The following is a 19107-nucleotide window of genomic DNA, read 5'->3' as shown; positions in this document are numbered from 1 at the left end:
TTAGGAAAACACCGCCACCTGGTGGACGACGTGACAAAGCACAACTGCATACATTCCAGACATTTCCCGTCTCTGGGTGGCCTCTGATGGCAACGTTCTGCGGCAAATGATGCCATTTCTTCCCTACGTCTGAGAAAACATATAAGACAAAAGTGTGTTCATTAAAATGAAGGAAGGCATGGAACTAGCAGTTTGTTTCTGGTTGTCTCTGAGGTTGCTGCTCCTGAGCGGCGGCTCCCCGTGCTAGCGTGTGGCTCGGTCACACCTCGGGACACAGGATTAGCAAGCTCCCGCGAGCAGGTGCCATCTGGTCCTGGTGGCCGAGCACAGGTCCTCCCTATTCCCAGGCACAACACAGAGGGAACCAAAGCTTTATATAACTGTTCTTGGTTGGTTTCCCTCAACTGACACTACCAAAAATAAAAACTAGGAAAATTGGCTATTGGGTAGTTGATGCCTGGATCCCTAGGAGGCAGCCAGCAGTCTGAGATTTGGTTTCTGTGCTGGAATAACTGAAGGGCAATACCCTCATGGACGGGGCTTCTTTAACCCTGTCTTTGCCCCCAGAGAGCTGCTGCCCACCGTGAAGCCCCTGTCTCTGTTTAGTGCTGCTAGTGGATTGCTAGTGTGGAAAGATTTGTCAAGGAGTCTGGATACTGGGAAATTTTGTGAAATGAATGGAATAAAACCCTGGTAAACAGACCAAAGGACCTAAAAAGTTGCTGGGTCTCTGCATAGAAATGTGTGGGGCAGAAGCGAGGTAGTCTAACACTTAATTAAAATAAAGAAGGGCCTACTTTCTGATCTGTTCGCCAGGGTCCCTCTTTCAAGGTAGCCAGGGGTCTAATGCAGAGCCTCAGGAAGATGAAAAGGAGGACAGCAACGCACCCACTTTGGCACTTCACGAGTATTGCAGAAGTTTGGTCAGAGAATACAAAGAAAATTCTTGTATACCCTGTGTCTTCTCAGGATCCAGAAGAGAAAAAAAGCATCAAGGAGGAAATAGCGTTTAGAACTAGAAAACTGAATTATATTTGCAAAGACAGGTCCCAAAACACAAGAGAGGTTGTGGTTGTCCCAAAAGTGGAGCTGGGAACAGTCTCGCTAGCTTGTCCTTGGATGTGCTGAAGGTTTACCAGATGTCAAAGTCATCCGTGTCTAAACTGTTCAGGTGAACACCAAGAAACTGCATCCCGAGAAGCTGGGGCAGACTAACTCAGTGACTTGATTTGCAGGTGGGGTCTTTGGAGCAAGCCATGTTGGATGCCCTAGTTCTGGACAGAGTGGATTTTGTGAAATTACTCATAGAGAATGGAGTAAGCATGCACCGTTTTCTCACCATCTCCAGACTAGAGGAATTATACAATACGGTAGGACCAAGCTAAGGCACTTTTTATTTTCTCTGTATTTTTTTGTTTTACCTTCTCCTGCCCCCCACATGCCTGTGAATCTCTTCCCTCCCCTCCAAATGCATGGATCATTTTTCACAAATGCTCCCTTAGACCTGTAGACAATGCCAAGTCACCAAGATTCCACTTGTTTTAACTGCTCAGTTGTCAGCATCAAAGGCAGAAAGTTATGTGATCACACCAAAAGCCAACATTCTCAGATTCTTACACAAACCCACAAGGCTCTGAAAATTAGAACACAGTTTATGCTGTAAGCCCAGAGGGCGTTTGAGGCAATCAGCAGAGGAGAATTGATTTAACTCAAAGCATCAAAGGAGACCGATTAACTCTCCCACACCATCTTGTTATCCTCAAAGCTACGGCATTCATTCCTTTTCCTCTATAATGGAATAAAATGTAAAATACCCCTTGTTTGGAGTTACCCCAAAATATTTTTATATTGTTTATAATAATTTGCTACTTCATTAACTAGGGTTACCAAGGAATAATCATAAAGAAAAACTATTTATGAAGTTGTTTATAGTATTCAGTGAGTTAAGTACATTGGCTCTGAGCTGATACTCACTAAAATCCAATGAAGTTTAAAGAGTAGATATTGGAAACTTCAAGAGGGAACAGGATGTTTGGAGAGTACAATTCAGGAAGGTTAAGAAATCTTTCTTCCCAAAGGTTCTGGACCTACTTCAATAGCTTTTGCTGCTTGTTCTTTTGTTTCAAATTCCACAAAGGTAAATCCCTTTGGATCTCCAGTAGACTATAATTTGGTTTCTACTTCTATAAACAGCGTGGCTACACTTCCCAAATACTCCTTCAATCCAGCTGTGATTAACATTTTTGGGAAGTAATTCCTATGACACATTAGAAGCAGTATTAAATATGTAAGAATTCTTAGACAAGGTCAATAAATTTTTACTTGGAATATTAAAAGAAAGAGTAGATATTGTTTTCCTCCATTTTACATATAAGAAAACTGAGGCCAAGAAGGGAATTGGTTTATTCAAGATCACAAAACTCCTAAGTAAAGAAGAAAGCCAGTACTGAACCAACACTCTTATTCTTCCTCTCATATGTCACACTGCTTCTTTGTCCCACCATCCACAGCTCTAATGAGATAGAGCTTATTGACCTCTCCCCAGCCAGTGGTGAGCGTTAGGTGGTACCACACTGGCTCTGTCTCCTTCCTGCTGCTGGAATTAGAACACAGGTTAGCAGAGCGGCTCCAGGTTTCTGTTTTCTCTGCAGATTTTTCTTGGTTCTGCATAGTGACACTTTCAGTAAGAATAATAGACTGAAATGATAGAGTAGGAGGTCCCAGTTCCTATCCCCACCAAAAGATCAATAATTAGCCAAGGAGAAATGGATAAATTCCTAGAAACATGCCACTGACCAAATCTGAATCATGAAGAGATAGAAAAATTTGAACAGACCAATAACAAGTAAGGAGATGTAATCAGTAATCAAAAACCTCCCAACAAGAAAAGCCCAGGAGATGGGGCGCCTGGGTGGCACAGCGGTTAAAGCGTCTGCCTTCGGCTCAGGGCGTGATCCCGGCATTACGGGATCGAGCCCCACGTCAGGCTCCTCCACTATGAGCCTGCTTCTTCCTCTCCCACTCCCCCTGCTTGTGTTCCCTCTCTCGCTGGCTGTCTCTATCTCTGTCAAATAAATAAAAATAAAACCTTTAAAAAAAATTAAAAAAAATAAAATAAAAAAAAAAGAAAAGCCCAGGAGTGGGTGGCCTCACAGGTGACTTTTACCAAACATTTAAAGAATTAACCCCAATTCTTGTCCAACTTTTCAAAAAAACTTGAAGAGGAGGCAATATTCCCAAACTTATTTTAGGAGGCCAGCATTACACTGACATCAAAGTGAGATAAGGACACTATAAGAAAATAAAACTATAGGCCAATATCTCTGATGAATATAGGTACAAAAATTCTCAACAAAACACTAGCAATTGCAATACAACAGCACATTAAAAGATTATACGCCGTGACCAAATGGGATTCCATCCCTAAATGCAAAGATGGCTCAATATATGCAAATCAATAAATGCACATCACATTAATAGAACGAAAGACAAAACTCATATCTCAATAAGAGGGAGGCAGTGAAAAACAGGCACCCAATTTGGAAAGGAAGAAGTAAAATTGTCTTTGCTGATAGCATGATTTTGTATATAGAAAATCCTAATGACTTCACACACACACACACACACACACACACACAAAAACCTGTTAGGACTAATAAATGAATCCAGTAGAGTTTCATGATTCAAAATCGACATACAAAAAGCAGTTGCATGTCTATACGCTAACAATTAACAATCTGAAAAGAGAATAAAACAATCCCATTTACAATAGCATCAAAAACTATAAAATACTTAGAGATAAATTTCACCAAGAAGTAAAAGATCTATAAAACAAAAATGATAAGACATTGATTAAAGAAATAGAAGAAGACATAAATAAATGGAAAGATATCCCATGTTAATGGATTAGAAGTGTTAATTTTATTAAATGGTCCATATCACCCAAAGCCTTTCATAGATTCAATGCAATCCCTTTCAAAATGCCAATGGTATTTTTCCATGGAAATAGAAAACACGATCCTAAAATTCACATGGAACCACAAAGAACCCTAAATAGCCAAAGAAATCTTGAGAAAGAAGAAAGGTAGAGGTGTCACCTTTCCTGATTTCAAATTATTTCACGAAGCTATAGTAATCAAGACAGTATGGTATTGGCAAAAAATAGTCACATAAACTGATAGAACAGAGTTGAAAGCCTAGCAATAAACACATGCATACACAGTCAATTAATATTTGAAAAGGGAACCAGATATAAAAACACAGTTTGGAGGATCCTCAAAATATTTGGGACTGGAGGGTAGGAAAAATGGGAGATGTTAGCCAAAGGGTATAAACTTTCAGTGACAAGATGAATAAATTCCAGGGATCTAACATACAGCACGGAGACTATAGTTAACAACACCATCTTGTATAATTGAAAGTTGCTATGAGATTAGAGCTTTAATGTTCTTACCATTAACAAGAGCAAAATGATAATTACGTTAGGCGAAGGTTATGTTAACTAACTTGATTGTAATAAACAAATCCCACTGTATACCTTCAACTTACACAATGTCTTACTCAATTATATCTCAATAAAGCCAGGGGGAAAAAAGTATAATGGAGTTTTCAGTAAAATAAAACACAGAGCTTAATGACTTGCATATCAATTAGAGAATCAAGGTAATATATTTATTCCAGTGATTGGAAAGAAGTAAGCAGGAAAGTTCTAGATCAAGAAAGGCCAATAGATTTCAGCACCGGAATCAGCTGGTGGTGGTTCCCTGGAGAATGCTGTCACGAAGGATTATGGGACTGCGAACGGCCTCAGTAATAATAAGGAGCTTGCACGTGGTCATAGCTGGTAGGCAGCAGAGCCAGGTGTGGAGTGCCATTCTGAGGAGTTCGTGCGTTCAATCCCTATATCAGACTGCATTCCTCAGTGGAAAAAGAATTCTGAGAAGTATGTCGCATGCATGGGCAGGCAGTTGAGGCAATACACAGGAATCGTCTCCATGCCTGAATGTGTTCCCACAGCGCTGAAGGATTGCCATCACTTAGGGTCAACAGATTTTGCAAATGAAAATACAGGATGCCCAGTTAAATTTGAATTCCAGGTAGACAATGAGTAATTTCTGATATGAGCATGTCCCGTGAAATCTTTGGGATATACTTATACTAAAAATTATTTCTTGTTTATCTGAAATTCAAATTTAATGGGCATCCTGTATTTTATCAGCATTCCTATTCCTGAAAGATGACAGGATGGCAAGTCATTTCACATCAGCCTCTCTTTTCCCGCCAGGAGCCTGTGGCTTTTTCTTTAGACTAGATTTGAGCCAACTGATACCAAAGAATCAAATCCAGCCCACTGCCTGTTTTTGTATGGCCTGCAAGTTAAAACTGTTTTTTAAACATTTTTTAATGATCCAAGAAATCAACAGAAGAATGATATTTTGTGACATATTTAAATTATATGAAATTTGATTCTCTTTTGGTGTCCATAAATAAAGTTTTATCGATACATGGGCAGGCTCATTTGTTGACGTATTGTCTCTGGCTGCTTTTGCACGATGGCAGAGTCAAACAGTCGCAATGAAAAGTCTATGACCCACAAAGTCTAAAATACTGACTCTCTGGCCATTTACAGAAAACTTTGCCAACCCATTTTAGACAATTTCTCATTCGTTACGGCGAACAGACGAGTTGTGATCAGCCATGTGGCAAAGCGTATTTCCAGTGCTCTAAATTGGCCCCTTTGTCTCCCCCCTGCCTCAACACTAGCCCCTTCAATGATGTTTTGGCCCAGCTGTCCACAGAGTTGACAGACTCCTTTACAAAGCTCGAACCTAGAACCTCAAATGCTTTTTCTCGACGAACCACAATCCCAAAATCTGCCAGCGTGTTTGTTTAGAAAAGACAGGTACAACTGAGCAACTACAACAAGGTTCATCTTCAAGAACTGCCCCTCCGCCCACCAGAACCCTTCCTTCCAGATCCTTCCTGCCTTACCAATGAGAGCCCCTGAGCAGCAAAACCATTTGATTCTTCTTTATTGTTTTCAGAGACATGGGCCCTCAAACACATTGTACCACTTGGTCAGGGATGTCAAAAAGGTAAGAACCCTCTCGACTGCAGGTCGGAGGCCCTGTCTTGACTGCTTCCTGTGATTAGAAAGCACCTTTGTTTTGCATGAGCTGCCAGAGCGGTCCTGTCCCCGCGAGAGCCCTCATTTCAGGACACTGCGTGTGTGTTGCCTTTTAACGATGACATCTCTGCTTACAACGCAGCTGCGGTTTTACCTCCCGTCTCTGTGGTTTTAGATGCTTTCATTGGACATAATGTTTTCGGATAGCAGAACTCGTCATGTTTTTGGATAGCTTTGCGCCATGCTGTGTGGATTTATGCCATTGCCCGCTTTCTTCCATGTGCCCCTCACTGTTCGGGGAGCTAGTTTCCATGCTGTCCGACTAACCAGAGGAGGGTATCTCCATGTACTGCTCCTGATGCCACACATCACTGTCGCTTCTAACATCACGCAGAGCGCAGGAGCACAGCTCAGAAAGTCTCCGAGCATCAGAGACTGAAACACACGTGTGCATTCCATTCTTCTAGATTTTTTTCACATTCATCATCTAATTGATCGGGGTGGGGGGAGATCCAGGAGGTTTGGCTCAAGGAGAATTATTCCTATTTTACAGATATAGGGGCTGAAATGTAAGGAGGTGAGAACTATAGTATGTGGTTAGGGAAGAAGCAGAATTCAAACTCAGATCCCTTGATTAACAATAATAAAATAGTGCCAAACCTTTAGTGACGACCAGGCACGTGGCACTAACTAAGCCCGCTGTACGTCGCAGCTCATTGCATCTTCATGACAATTCTATGAAGTCAAATTATTATTTTATTATCATTATTATATAGTATGATTCCCGTTTATAGATGAGAAGAGTGAGGTGCGGGGAAGCTATGCTTACTCTTAGCTAAGTGCTTGCTCTTGTGCCCCATTCAGTCTCTCTCGGGGTAACTTCATTCTGAATCCTTGACAGCATTCCCAGAGCCTGCTGTTTTAACTCCAAAGGAGGAAATAGATGGGGGCACTTTTCCCACCCCCTACACACATGTATGCGTACTCACCCACCAGTCTATAGCAATTTTTCACCAACGCTCATAGGACATACTCAGAGAAAGCTACGAAGTAAAGTCAAAAATAGAGTATGATTCCTTTATCTCGTATGGAGTCATTCCCTTAGATGTTTCCCTTGAAAGGTCAGGTAAAGGTCCTGGGGCTGCTTAGAATGTACTTGTGAATCAGCTAAACCTTTGCTCATTATGAGTAAAGGGTACAAAAAACAGACAAAAACTTTTTGTTGGCTCTTGGAAACTTTCCTCTCATCTCTACACGACATAACTAAAGGATTTTTTCATCTGTGTGAGTGAGAGAAGCCTGCTGTTCTTTCCAAGCAAGAGAAACAGATGCTGTTCTATCTGTACGTCCAACCCAACCACCATTCTACCAAGATCACATCTTTCCTTGGTCTGCCCCATTTTGAGCCAGAAGCACATCTGCCCTCTACAGAGCCATTTCTCTTACCCTCAAGCCTTCCAATTTTGTGTCATTTATCCTGGCTTAAGATTGCCTGGAAACTGACTAGGGGGAAGTATCTCGAAAGATTCAGCGTATACATCTAACGCGTATTCTTTGCCAAGATATTTGTTGCTCATGTACAATAAAATGTCCTGAGGGTTTTTAAATGATAAATAAGATGTTATCCCCTCCCCCATTACCTGAGCTAGGCTGTGTCACTGTCGGAGGAGACAGCTATGCCTTTGTCCCTCGATCTCAGCCACTGGCCAATTCAAGCCTTCAGACAGTCACTGAATCACCTCTACTTCCTCGTTTCTCAATATCTTGCCTGATTTTCAAACGGATTTTTGCAGTTAGATTTAATTGAGTATAAATGATCAAATTCCCTCCTATTAGATTCCCTTCCTTGTAGGGCTCTGCTTTGCAACATCGTTTCTCCCTTCTGAAATCCCATTCTTTGCCTCTTACATTTGCTCACGTCACTGCATTAGATGGCACGTATTTTTAAGGTAGGGTTTTTTTTAACTTCTTAGCTAAAGGTGTACTTCAAAAGTAATGTAAACTAACAAGAAAGACTATGTTGGTAAAGATTTGGGAGGAAGGAGTATTAGGAGCGGTCTTATTTTTCTTTCAAGTGTGATCCAAATACAGGAGCAAAAATATATAAGGATTCATTTATGTACTGATAGAGTAACTGGAAAAGGTGATTGCAAATGACCCAGGATAGTTCTGAACTGGCTTAGGAACAGTTTATCCTTTTACCTGGGAAAAGAGACTGCCAATAAGGTGGGGAGAAACAGAGCCTGTGTTTTGTTTCTTCCCTTGGGAAAAGAGAGGGACAAGGACAGCAGACTCCTGTTTCCTTCTATGATAAAGGTGAGCCTCTGACTTGGACAGCAAGAAGGTATAACAGTGGGAGCCAAAGGAACTGGAAGCCTCTACATTTTATGTTATATGGATGAAGGGAGCTAAACATGAGGGGGGTTTGTGTTTTCTTAAGATGTAAATGAGAGAGGGGCGCCTAGGTGGCTCCGTTGGTTAAGCATCTGCCTTCAGCTCAGGTCATGATCCCAGGGTCCTGGGACTGAGCCCCGCATCGGGCTCCCTGCTCAGCGGGGAACCTGCTTCTCCCTCTCCCTCTGCTGCTCCCCATGACTCATGCTCTCTCTCACTCTCACTCTCTCTCAAATAAAAAAAATTAAATCTTAAAAAAAAAAAGAAGTAAATGAGAGAAATTAACATTGATGTACATCTTCCTCGGGTGGTCCCAGATGACTTCCAGCAATCCAGGCCAATGCAGTACGCAAAGTCTACAGAAGCTAGGTTTAAAATGCTAAGAAAATCTTGGGCAGTTTAAGGAGTTTTCAAGATTAAGGAACTTGATAATTAGCATGTGCTTTGTGCTTTATGATTGTAGGACTTTACGTTACCTATTAATTGATGTGATCTGTGACAAAAAGATATTAACCAGTAAGTGATAAGCCCTGGTACGAAATACTACTCCTACATTAGGAACCTAGTTCTGATCCTTAAACATAGTGTTCGATGATATGTCTGGAAAATCAAATGCAAGTAACTCTTAGGAACCCAGGGAATGCATTTAGGAATCGTCAGACGGTCCCACATTAACAGCATTATGTCTCCAAGTCCAACTCTCCCTGGATATCAACGAACTGACTTTGGAGAACTGAATCTCAAATTATTTGTATCAAGGGAACAATCTAGGAGCAAGGAGGTAAAAAACTGGTTATTCAGCAAAATCAGAGATTTAAAATGATAGAGTCCAGCTCAGTTCCCAGAACTGCTTTCCTGCATAAATCCATTGGGTGCACAAATGCAACATTAATCCAGAGCGGCCCGAGTCTGTCTGCTTTTCCGCGAAATCTAACTTGCCATTTTTAGAAGCTAACTGTCTGCTCGATTTGTGCCTCTATATGTTTTAAAGTACTAGTTTTTCTTTCTTAACTTAAATGTGCTAACACTTCAGATGACCTGTACCATCATTCCCCACCAAGGGAGGGTGATAGTTGAGTATTATATAGAAATGGTTGTGAAATTATGATAGCTTAAAATTCATTCACATGGGAATTAAGACCCAGAGCTTTGGCAGAATGAAAGGGTGGGGGAAGCATTTCAGACACTCTTTGGATAAAGAAAGGACATTTTCATAATCCCATCTGCCAAATTCATGCAGATTTGCAAAAGCATTTTTAATTTTTAAAAGATTGCCTGGTCTATAACCAAGCCGAACGTTGTGGGAATGTCCTCTTTTCCACGACCTTTCACCAGAACAGACTTTTGCTCACCCTTCCTTGGTAAACCCAGCAGCCAGCAGTCATTTTACACCTTAATACATTGGAAGGAAGTAATCTTGTTTTGAAGGCTTGTTGTAAGTTTCTACAAAATGTGTTTCCTGAACAGCTGAAATCTGATAGTGATTATCATGAACTGATTTCTGAAAAAGAGTATATGCAGAAGAGCAGATCCCATACATGCATTTAAACTATTCTTTTAATTAAAAGTCATCTTCAGGATGGCATGGATTAAAGCTTAGCTTCAGAGAAGTAGCTCATGGCATGAGAAAAGGGGACAACGTTTTCATGTTGTCATATTGTACCTACTGTTAGAGCCAAGCTTCTCTGTTTCACTCTGTGGATCAAGTTATCTGAGTCACATGGTTTGCCATGTGTGGTTGAGGCATGAAAGGGGACATAAGTGTTCAGGCATTACCAATTACCAAAGTAATTACCAAAAGAGGGAGGAGGGAGTAACACAAGCGACAGAAGGAGCATTACTCCAGTGCCGTTGTTGGCTTCCTATTTGAAAGGCACCCAAGCGAAGGAAGACTCTTCCAGAAGGTTTTTGGACATTACCCGTGGCATGTGAGGTGTGCTGTTCACTTTCTCGGCTTTTTCCAAAGGAGGTGGATGTGATGAGCACATCATCCCTGTCCAGCCCTTTACCATCCCTGTCTCTGAGCCCTCAGCTCCTCTAACCACGTTTCAGGGGTGATTAGTAGAAACTACGTCACCTCTCCACGTTCCGGACGACAATCTTTGCCCAGTGCCCAGGTAGCATAGAAATAAGAGCAGCCTGCCAGGTAGTGGTCAGACAGCTGGACGTCTAGAAATAGACATGAGCTTCGAAGTAACTCTGTTCTCAGAGTGTAAACAGAGGTACAGGGAAAGAAGTGATCTGCGCACGGTCACAGAGAGACAGAGATGGGACCACAGTCCAGCCCACTGCTGTTTCCACTGCGGGGTCATACTGCAGGCTATTCTCTGCGTCTGTGACATCTAAGGTCACAAGTGGCCAAGGCTATCAGCCCAACACGTCAGACAAGCCCCAGTGTTCCCATCCCCTTCAGAGTTCATCCAGGACACAGTTATCGCAAGAGGCTGAAATTGTACCCGATTTTATGAATTTTATGAAATCTATTTCTTCTTCCCCAAAAGATTTCCATTCTTCCTAGGAAAAATTGTGAAACTAATTTCCCTTAATTTCTGTGCTTTCAAAGCCTCTGGGGGGAGGGGGGGGAGAACAGATGCAATCAGTCTTGCAGGCTTTCAAACTCGTTACTTGGTAAAGTAAGCTCTCCCTCCTCCAGATATCACTTTAACAAGGGCATCTGACTCTCTCCTGATTTCCAAATCCTCCGATCTTCTATATTCATTTACATCACCTTATTACACATGTAAGAACAGGCAGGTAAATGCTGGTGGAACCGCCATTAGCTTCGGTCAGGTGAACATCGCCCCCTGGTGGTCAAACAGAAGGCAGGCCAGTTCCTTTAAGGCCTTTGCTCAAAGCCTCGCAGAACCAACAATGTTCATTGAATCCCTTCTCTGGCTTGAGACCAGATCACGTATAAATCACTTCAAAATAATCAAGATTTACATGAAAAGTTCCTATAAAAAAAAAAGATTCCAGCACCTTTTTTGGTAAATATAAACCTAACAGCCCTTATGAATAAAATCACTTGCAAAAAAACAAAAAAACATTTTCTTTGCCCCTCTCAATATTTTTTATTTTGAATTTTACCATTATCATGTTCCTGATAGCCCCCACTCCTACAGACAATCCAAAAGCATAATTATTGTCACTCACCATTTGTCTTCAGGCAATATTGGTGTCTTGTTCTTAGAATTCAAACTGATGTTCACACATCGCTGTCTCAAAAGAAAATATATGGGTGTTAGTTTCGCTGTTACTCGTGTGTTTTAAATTTAGAAAATTTTTACGGGATTAAAAATAGGCACAAATTCATAGACTTGCCATGCCTGCCTTTCGATAGGATCACACTAAATCTCATAGGGATTTTTCTGCAACCTGGTACCTCAGCATCATAGACCATAGGGGCCATTGAGTTCCACCCCTTGTACAGGGAAGAAAACTGAGCACTTGAGGGACACTGGTTGATTTATGAAGGACGGACAGAAAGAAACTCAGGGCAGTTGATTCCCAGCCAGTGTTTCTTTACCCTGCCTACCTCACAATGCCCAGGAAAATAACACAGAGGCAGGGCCTCCTCTGCCGGTTATCCTTATAGGAGCCAAATACAGAAGACAGGAGGCTGACCCACACATGTCCAGCCTCTTGAGCTCTTTTACTCTTGAAATAAGAGGCCTGCCTAACCGTCGGGTACAGCCCATCGATACAGAAACTCGAAGCCTGGTTCACCTGCCCCCAAACAGTGGAGAAAAGTAGTTGCATGAGGAATAATTTTTTTGTAAAGATTTTATTTATTTATTTGACAGAGATAGAGACAGCCAGCGAGAGAGGGAACACAAGCAGGGGGAGTGGGAGAGGAAGAAGCAGGCTCATAGCGGAGGAGCCTGATGTGGGGCCCGATCCCACAACGCCGGGATCACACCCTGAGCCGAAGGCAGACGCCCAACTGCTGTGCCACCCAGGCGCCCCCATGAGGAATAATTTTAAACTCAGTTTCATGTTTATGGAAAGGGCACTACACGAACAGTTACTATCTAAAAACGTTCTCTAAGTTCCCTTTTCTCTGTTTTTGCCACGCTTTGTTTGCATAAAGAGGTCAGGCCAGTTGGCCTTTTCTCACAGCCCGAGGGGAGCTTCCCTTGCCAATTCAGTTAGATTGATGAACTGGTCCTCAGAAGAGATTGCGAAATTCTGAGCATGGCCAGCAGGAGAATAAGGCCACTTTTATGAAGGGACGTTTCAGTTGGGGTTCTGACGAGCCAAGCCCATCCTCAAGGATGGGAGGGGTTCTATGCCTCAAGTTGCTTCCACTGCAAATGTGACCGCCTTCCCACGGTCCCATTGCGCTCAGCTGGCTCAAATGAGATCCCTGAGCCTGCTTTGTGCCCCGAAGCCAAGGTAGAGGTAGAACCCGCCGGGTAGGAACTGGTCAGGAGCAGCAGGCAAGTCTGCAGGGTAGCACTAGGATCTCCAATGCGTAGGCCGATGCGTCAACTGCTATCCCTTCATTCCTACGCCACTAAAAATACCGGTAGAGTGATCAGCCTATTTCAAGTTAAATTTCCACAGTGACGTGCGCCTCTCCCAAACACGATGACGCATAGACTGTGGCTAATTGTCTTACTGACAAGAACACAGTACTGAGAAACCGGAAACTGAGACTTGATCCCAACCACATCAATGAATTGCATTGTTTGACTCATTCGAAGTTTTGCCACAGAAACATCCTGAATGCCTACTACCCACTAGTCACTGTAAGAGGCACTGGGAATACTGAGATCAGTAACACCATCAAAGCTGTAGGTTTCATGGAAGGATACAGTGGGCCCCCTTTAACCCAGAATCCTCTTCACATGGATGCTGTTGACCATAGCAAAGCTGAGTAAGGATAACTGAAAACCTACCCTTAAGTTGCGCAAAACAACTGAGGCTGATTTCCTAATGACGATGATTATACACTATGAATTTTCCAGTTCTGCCAGGCGAGCCCACCCGCCCCACCGTATTTAGCACAAACTTGGGCGTTTCTCAGAATCACCTGGAGAGCTAATAAAGCATGTAGAAGCCCATACGTTGAAGCCAGTCCTTTGCACTGCCACCAAGTTCCCCAGGTGATTTTAATGCCACCAAAGTTGGAGAGCCACCACCATGGCTATGGGCCACTTCTGTGAAGTGGCAGAAACCTCACACAGCATCGCAGTGGGTCCTCCATTAGGGACAAGAGTAGACAAAGCCCTCACACCTCTCCAAAATATATCTAAGGACGCAGTGCTCCCGGCTTCCTACACAAGGCGGGACCCTTGTCATCATGGTATAGGGGGCGCTCCTGCGTCAGGAAACTAACCAGACAGTGGGTTAATTTTTCGCACCCTTTGGAACTCGGGATGCGCTCAGAGCTTCCCCCAGATGGAACCTAGCAGAGCAGGTATTTTCCTTAGACCCTAGAGAGCACCTTTTTGATGTAGAAACTAGTAATGAGTCGACAATGATACAACCTCTTGTGTTTTTATATCTATATATGCAAGCAGCTAAAACTTATCCTATCACTCCGTTTTTAAGAAACACTATTTGAAAGAAAATATCCAAAACCTCCTTAATTCTGGGAAAATAAATATTCCCTTGATAAAATCTCTCCTTGTGCTATCCCCTTTCTCTTTAACCACAAGGAGTGCTCATAAATGACATGGTCCTGACATCCATCCGCTCTCCTTTTATGAAAAAGGTGCTCATTTTTTCTCATTGTTAATAGAGGTTTGGCCAAGGAACTCTAAGCATATCCCACCTGATGCAGGCCCTGGTAATAATAATCAACTTCTGGAAGGAGTCTTCATTTAGTGAGTGGGAAGAAGTAAATTATCAAGAAAGCGGTAACAAGCCTGGGTCAGGGGCAGAGCAGCGCGAGGGGGCCCGGGGGACGTCTGGGAACCGAGCTGCTAGCGGCTGGGACTCACAGCATTTGCCATGTCAAGCCTTGTGTTTCTTTCTGCTACACTGGTGTTTTTTTCTCCCCAGCTGAAGACTTGAATAAATATTTTGATTTTCTGTTATTGCCGACGATTACTGCATCTTCTTATTTAACTTATGTCTTCTTTCCAAGCGAGAATATCCAGGTTTCGGTTGGATCTATTTTAAGGTGAATTAATTAACCAGCATAATACTACATTCATGTTTCTTAATTATTTTTTTTTTTTACTCTAAAATAGTTACAGAACACATGGCATAGAATCCCTAGTAAACTATGCTGTCTTTTGGATTTGTGTGTGTGTGTGTGTGTGTGTGTGTGTGTGTGTGTGTTTCGTTCTTTCCTGATAGGGGAACCTGCCCCCAGACTACAGAATCAGCCTGATTGACATCGGCCTGGTGATCGAGTACCTGATGGGCGGGGCTTATCGCTGCAACTACACGCGCAAGCGCTTTAGGACGCTCTATCACAATCTCTTTGGCCCCAAGAGGGTGAGTTTTGCAGCAAGTTCCGTTTCCTGGACTCCTGGGAGGACTAGGCAGGACACATTTCGGATATGGCTTCGTTATTTCCAAGGGGGAGATCAGATGAGAAGGCAACTGGCCCACCCACCTCTTCCCGCCACCGTCCAATCCATTAAAAAAAAAAAAAAAAAAAAAAGCAATGTATTGGGTGATACACCCCTTTCTTTTCCTCACTGGGTCCAGTTAAAATCAGAAACTGGCACTGGGAGTGAGCCTTAATGATCGGGGAATAATAATGAAATTCAAATTAATCTTACCTACCTCAGTCGTTTTCAAGGTTTTTGGTCTTAGGATCTATTTATACCTTTAAAAAATTGAGGACCCCATAAAGCTCTTATCTACGGGAGTTCTATCTATCGACATTACCATGTTAGAAATTAAAGACTTAATATTTATTAGTTAATAATTAATATTAATTCATTTAAAATTAACTGTAAGAAGCCCACTACATGTTAACATAAATGACATGTTTATGAAAATAACTATATTTTCAAAAACAAAAGTTGGTGTTAAGAGTAGCACTGTTCTACATTTTTTGCATATTTCTGTAATATCTGGCTTAATGGAAGACTGCTAGATTCTCTTATCTACTTCTGCACTCAGTCTTTTGTTGCCAGATGTTTTGGTTGAAATATACAAAGAATATCTGACTTTACACACATGTATATGTATATAAAGGAAGGAGTATTTTAATAATATTTACAGATAATAGTAGATATTCTTTTTTTGATGCTACATACATCAAAACTCAATTGGCAATTTCTTAAAGATTAGTTGCAACACAAAATCTGAAATAACTTCAGTGAACTTTTCATACTCTGCTACTTTAAAATGCATTGATTGATTTGTGTTTTGTGGGGATCTTGGAACATGGTAGACTGGTCATTGTATAATATTGGTTTGCAGAGTTATGTCGGCCTTCTGACAGTTCACACATTTCATTAAACAACTTCAAAAACTCACCTTCATTAATATCACCTCCAATCTCATCAGAAAAGTCTTGAACTTCTCAAAAACGGTCCAGGTCATGGGGGAAAGGATATGCAAGTTTTCAAACATTCTAGTTTTTTCTCATGTCTGCTTGGAAAATTTTGTCATTGGCAGCAAATACCATCAGTTATTTTCCTTGAAATGACAGCCCCACTTCGGCCATTTCCAAAAACGTCCACCAGTGTCCAAGTCTAAGTAAACCGTAGTTTGTCTGCCAGTCATTCCTTCAAGTCGATTGCCCATGAAACAGTGTGGCCGTGATCCGAATAACTGCATGTGTGTCCTCAGGACGACCCGTCCGGGCTCAGCATGTAGCAGATGTGCTTTACGCACACTTCCCATTTCGTCCCTCAAGATAGTCAAAAGACATTTTTTTTAGTATCGAGGGTAGAGATTTAATAAAGTTAATATTTTTTTAGGCCTCATCCAGGACTTCTTAAGTGCAACTGAATTTTTTGTCTTTAAGCGTCAAGAGCCTAACATGGGAATCTAATGGCAGCTAGTGAAATTTGATGCCACTGCCTTCCTCATCCCTGCTAAGGCCCCCAGCAGTTTGACTCACCACTGCCTTTGCACCGTCACCGCAAAACCTGAACACGGTGTCAAAACCAAATAGCATCTTAGTATTATTGGGAAAACACCTTTGACTTCAGGGAGCCCCAGAAAGGATCACATAGTTCCTGGACCACATTTTGAGAACTGTTACTCTAGCTGGTGGTGGGCATGATTTTTAATTTTAACAAAGCAGATCCTCTGATGGTGAAAGTATTTGGTGGTGCTCGAAGACCACTCTGGAAATACCAAAAAGTATAAATAAGGGGGGGGGGGATCACACAAATTTCAAACTGGTGGTCACTTCGGAAGCTAAAAGGGGAAGAAAGGGAGAGAGAAAAGGTTCAGGCTATTCCTAATTTTATTTTATTCCAAAATAAAATTTGGAGGAATGGTGAGTGCTATAACCTTATTAGTTACCCGAACGACCTCCAAGATAGCTCTCAACCCATTCTGGAACACCTGAAACACAGAACTGGGATTCCTGCCCCCTGAGATGTAATTCCTTATCTCCACGTGTTAGAGATAAATCAAGCTCTGTAATTCGCTGAGTTGCCTTCTCTCTCCGTCTTGGCCTGTGGCTATTTCGCACATTCCCAGCATGACCAGCGATACCACTGTATGTGCTGACACTTCCCGTGTCATTGAGCACCTTCTGCCACGGTCAGCACATGCCCCTGTGGCCCCACTCGCCCTTGCTCTACTGGACAGCTACACAGGGACGTGGCTGACGGGAAGCATCTGAACACATACTCTGAATGATATTCCAAGTCTCCAGCTAATAGAGGCCTTTCAGAGGTTTCAGAAACATCTCATGGTTTGACTGAACATTTCACGGCTCACCCAAGTGCTGGGGGTCATGGAGATGTCAGCCAAGCAGGATGGTTCTGGGAAGATGGAAGAAATTTTGGTCCATAAAAGAGATTACAAACCTGCAGGCTCTACCCTTGGACAATCTCGCTGTGCCTCTCTGGAGTTCTAATTTTCAGTGATTTACCAAAATCACTAAACGCCTAATTCTCCTAAATTTCTATAAATGGATTCCTCTCGTGGTGTTTTATTTAGTGAAGTGAATAAATGCTATATGGTACAATAGAGTTCTTCTGTTACCTGGTTAAGATATAATAGGATTCTTTTCTTACCTCTGTAAAGAAAGATCTAACTTTATGTATAACATTTTTTTTAAACAGCCCAAAGCCTTGAAACTACTGGGAATGGAGGTAAGTATTTGCCCAAATTATTAATGTCAATTATTTGTTCTCTTTATTACACATTTTAAATACATATATGTATATATATGCATATATATGTTCATTTAATTGGTAAGGCTTAGTACATGATTCTAAATAAGGAAGGGAAATTTTTTCTAGTATTGAGGGGGGGCAAGTTACAGTAGCCTTGAAAATTCCACCACGAGGTTACATTAGCCTTACAAGTAAGAAGATGAATCTTACTTGAAATACTAACTTGAAAACCAAGGAAGCATATAAATTCCAGTGAGTGAAATCTGTTCATGGGTGTTTACAACCGGCAACAGGTCCAAAGTCCAGAAATACTTCACAAATACACCTAAGAGGTGTGTAGAAACTGGAGACAGATCATCTGTTTGCCATTTCCCATCTTTTGTTTGTGTGGGTATTGTCGTTTATGCACCTGCAAGAATAGGATGTCCTTGTCCTTTCAGAGAAAAGGGCAGTGCTGTCCATCATGCGGCACAAATAGCCTTACCTGTAGGGAAAAAAAAATGGACAAAAGTGAAAGAAGGGAGGAAGGGAGGTAGGAAGGGGGAGGGGAGGGGGAGAGGAAAGGAGAGGAGAGGAAAGGAGAAGAGGGGAGGGGAAGGGAAGGGAAAGAAAGGAAAGGAAAGGAAAGGAAGAGGGGAAAAGAGAGAAAGAAAGGAAGGGAATGGCCCATTAAAATACTTTTTAAAAATTAAGTAAAACACTGGCATATTCCCATAGGGCTGTGCTTATGCACTCATAACTTGTTTTAAAGTTACGCATGAGTGCTTTTGGGATAGGAGCTGGGATAGGCTAGTTCATTTCTGTATCGATCCCAGAACAGGATCTGTAGTAGATATACAATAAATAAATTTAACTGATGCATTTCTAACTCCACCTGTATGTTTTTTCCCTGCAATTACAGGATGATGTCCCCTTGAGGCGAGGAAGAAAGACCACCAAGAAGCGAGAAGAAGAGGTGGACATTGACTTGGACGACCCTGAGATCAACCACTTCCCTTTCCCTTTCCATGAGCTGATGGTGTGGGCCGTCCTGATGAAGAGGCAGAAGATGGCCCTGTTCTTCTGGCAGCATGGCGAGGAGGCCATGGCCAAGGCCCTGGTGGCCTGTAAGCTCTGCAAAGCCATGGCTCACGAAGCTTCTGAGAATGACATGGTCGATGACATCTCCCAGGAGCTGAACCACAACTCCAGGTTGGCCAGTCCAGCAGATGAGGTGGTTGGGGGCCTCAAATACTGGCGGGTCCAAGCTACCCAAACCTTTAAGTTGAGGCAGTATTCCCTCAACACAGAGGGTGGACATGACTAAATAACATTAGT

The 19107-nt window shown here is 42.2% G+C and overlaps 1 protein-coding gene across 1 annotated transcript in view; it reads left to right on the top strand.

The window, feature by feature from the left end:
• Positions 1-19107, top strand: part of TRPM3 (transient receptor potential cation channel subfamily M member 3) — a gene marked incomplete at its 5' end in the record, with an annotated part of 257261 nt that overhangs the window by 159833 nt on the left and 78321 nt on the right. The window contains 6 exons of the mRNA XM_045772551.2: positions 1236-1370; positions 6045-6095; positions 14616-14651; positions 14831-14971; positions 17737-17766; positions 18692-18981. Of these exons, the coding sequence (XP_045628507.2) occupies positions 1236-1370; positions 6045-6095; positions 14616-14651; positions 14831-14971; positions 17737-17766; positions 18692-18981 (683 nt within the window). The remainder of the gene's footprint in view (positions 1-1235; positions 1371-6044; positions 6096-14615; positions 14652-14830; positions 14972-17736; positions 17767-18691; positions 18982-19107) is intronic.

Source organism: Ursus americanus, chromosome 34, assembly GCF_024610735.1.
Source record: "Ursus americanus isolate L20-20 chromosome 34, mUrsAme1.1.p, whole genome shotgun sequence".
Classification (NCBI taxonomy): domain Eukaryota; kingdom Metazoa; phylum Chordata; class Mammalia; order Carnivora; family Ursidae; genus Ursus; species Ursus americanus.
Note: the sequence above shows the minus strand (reverse complement) of the source record. Positions and strands in the feature narration are given on the sequence as shown.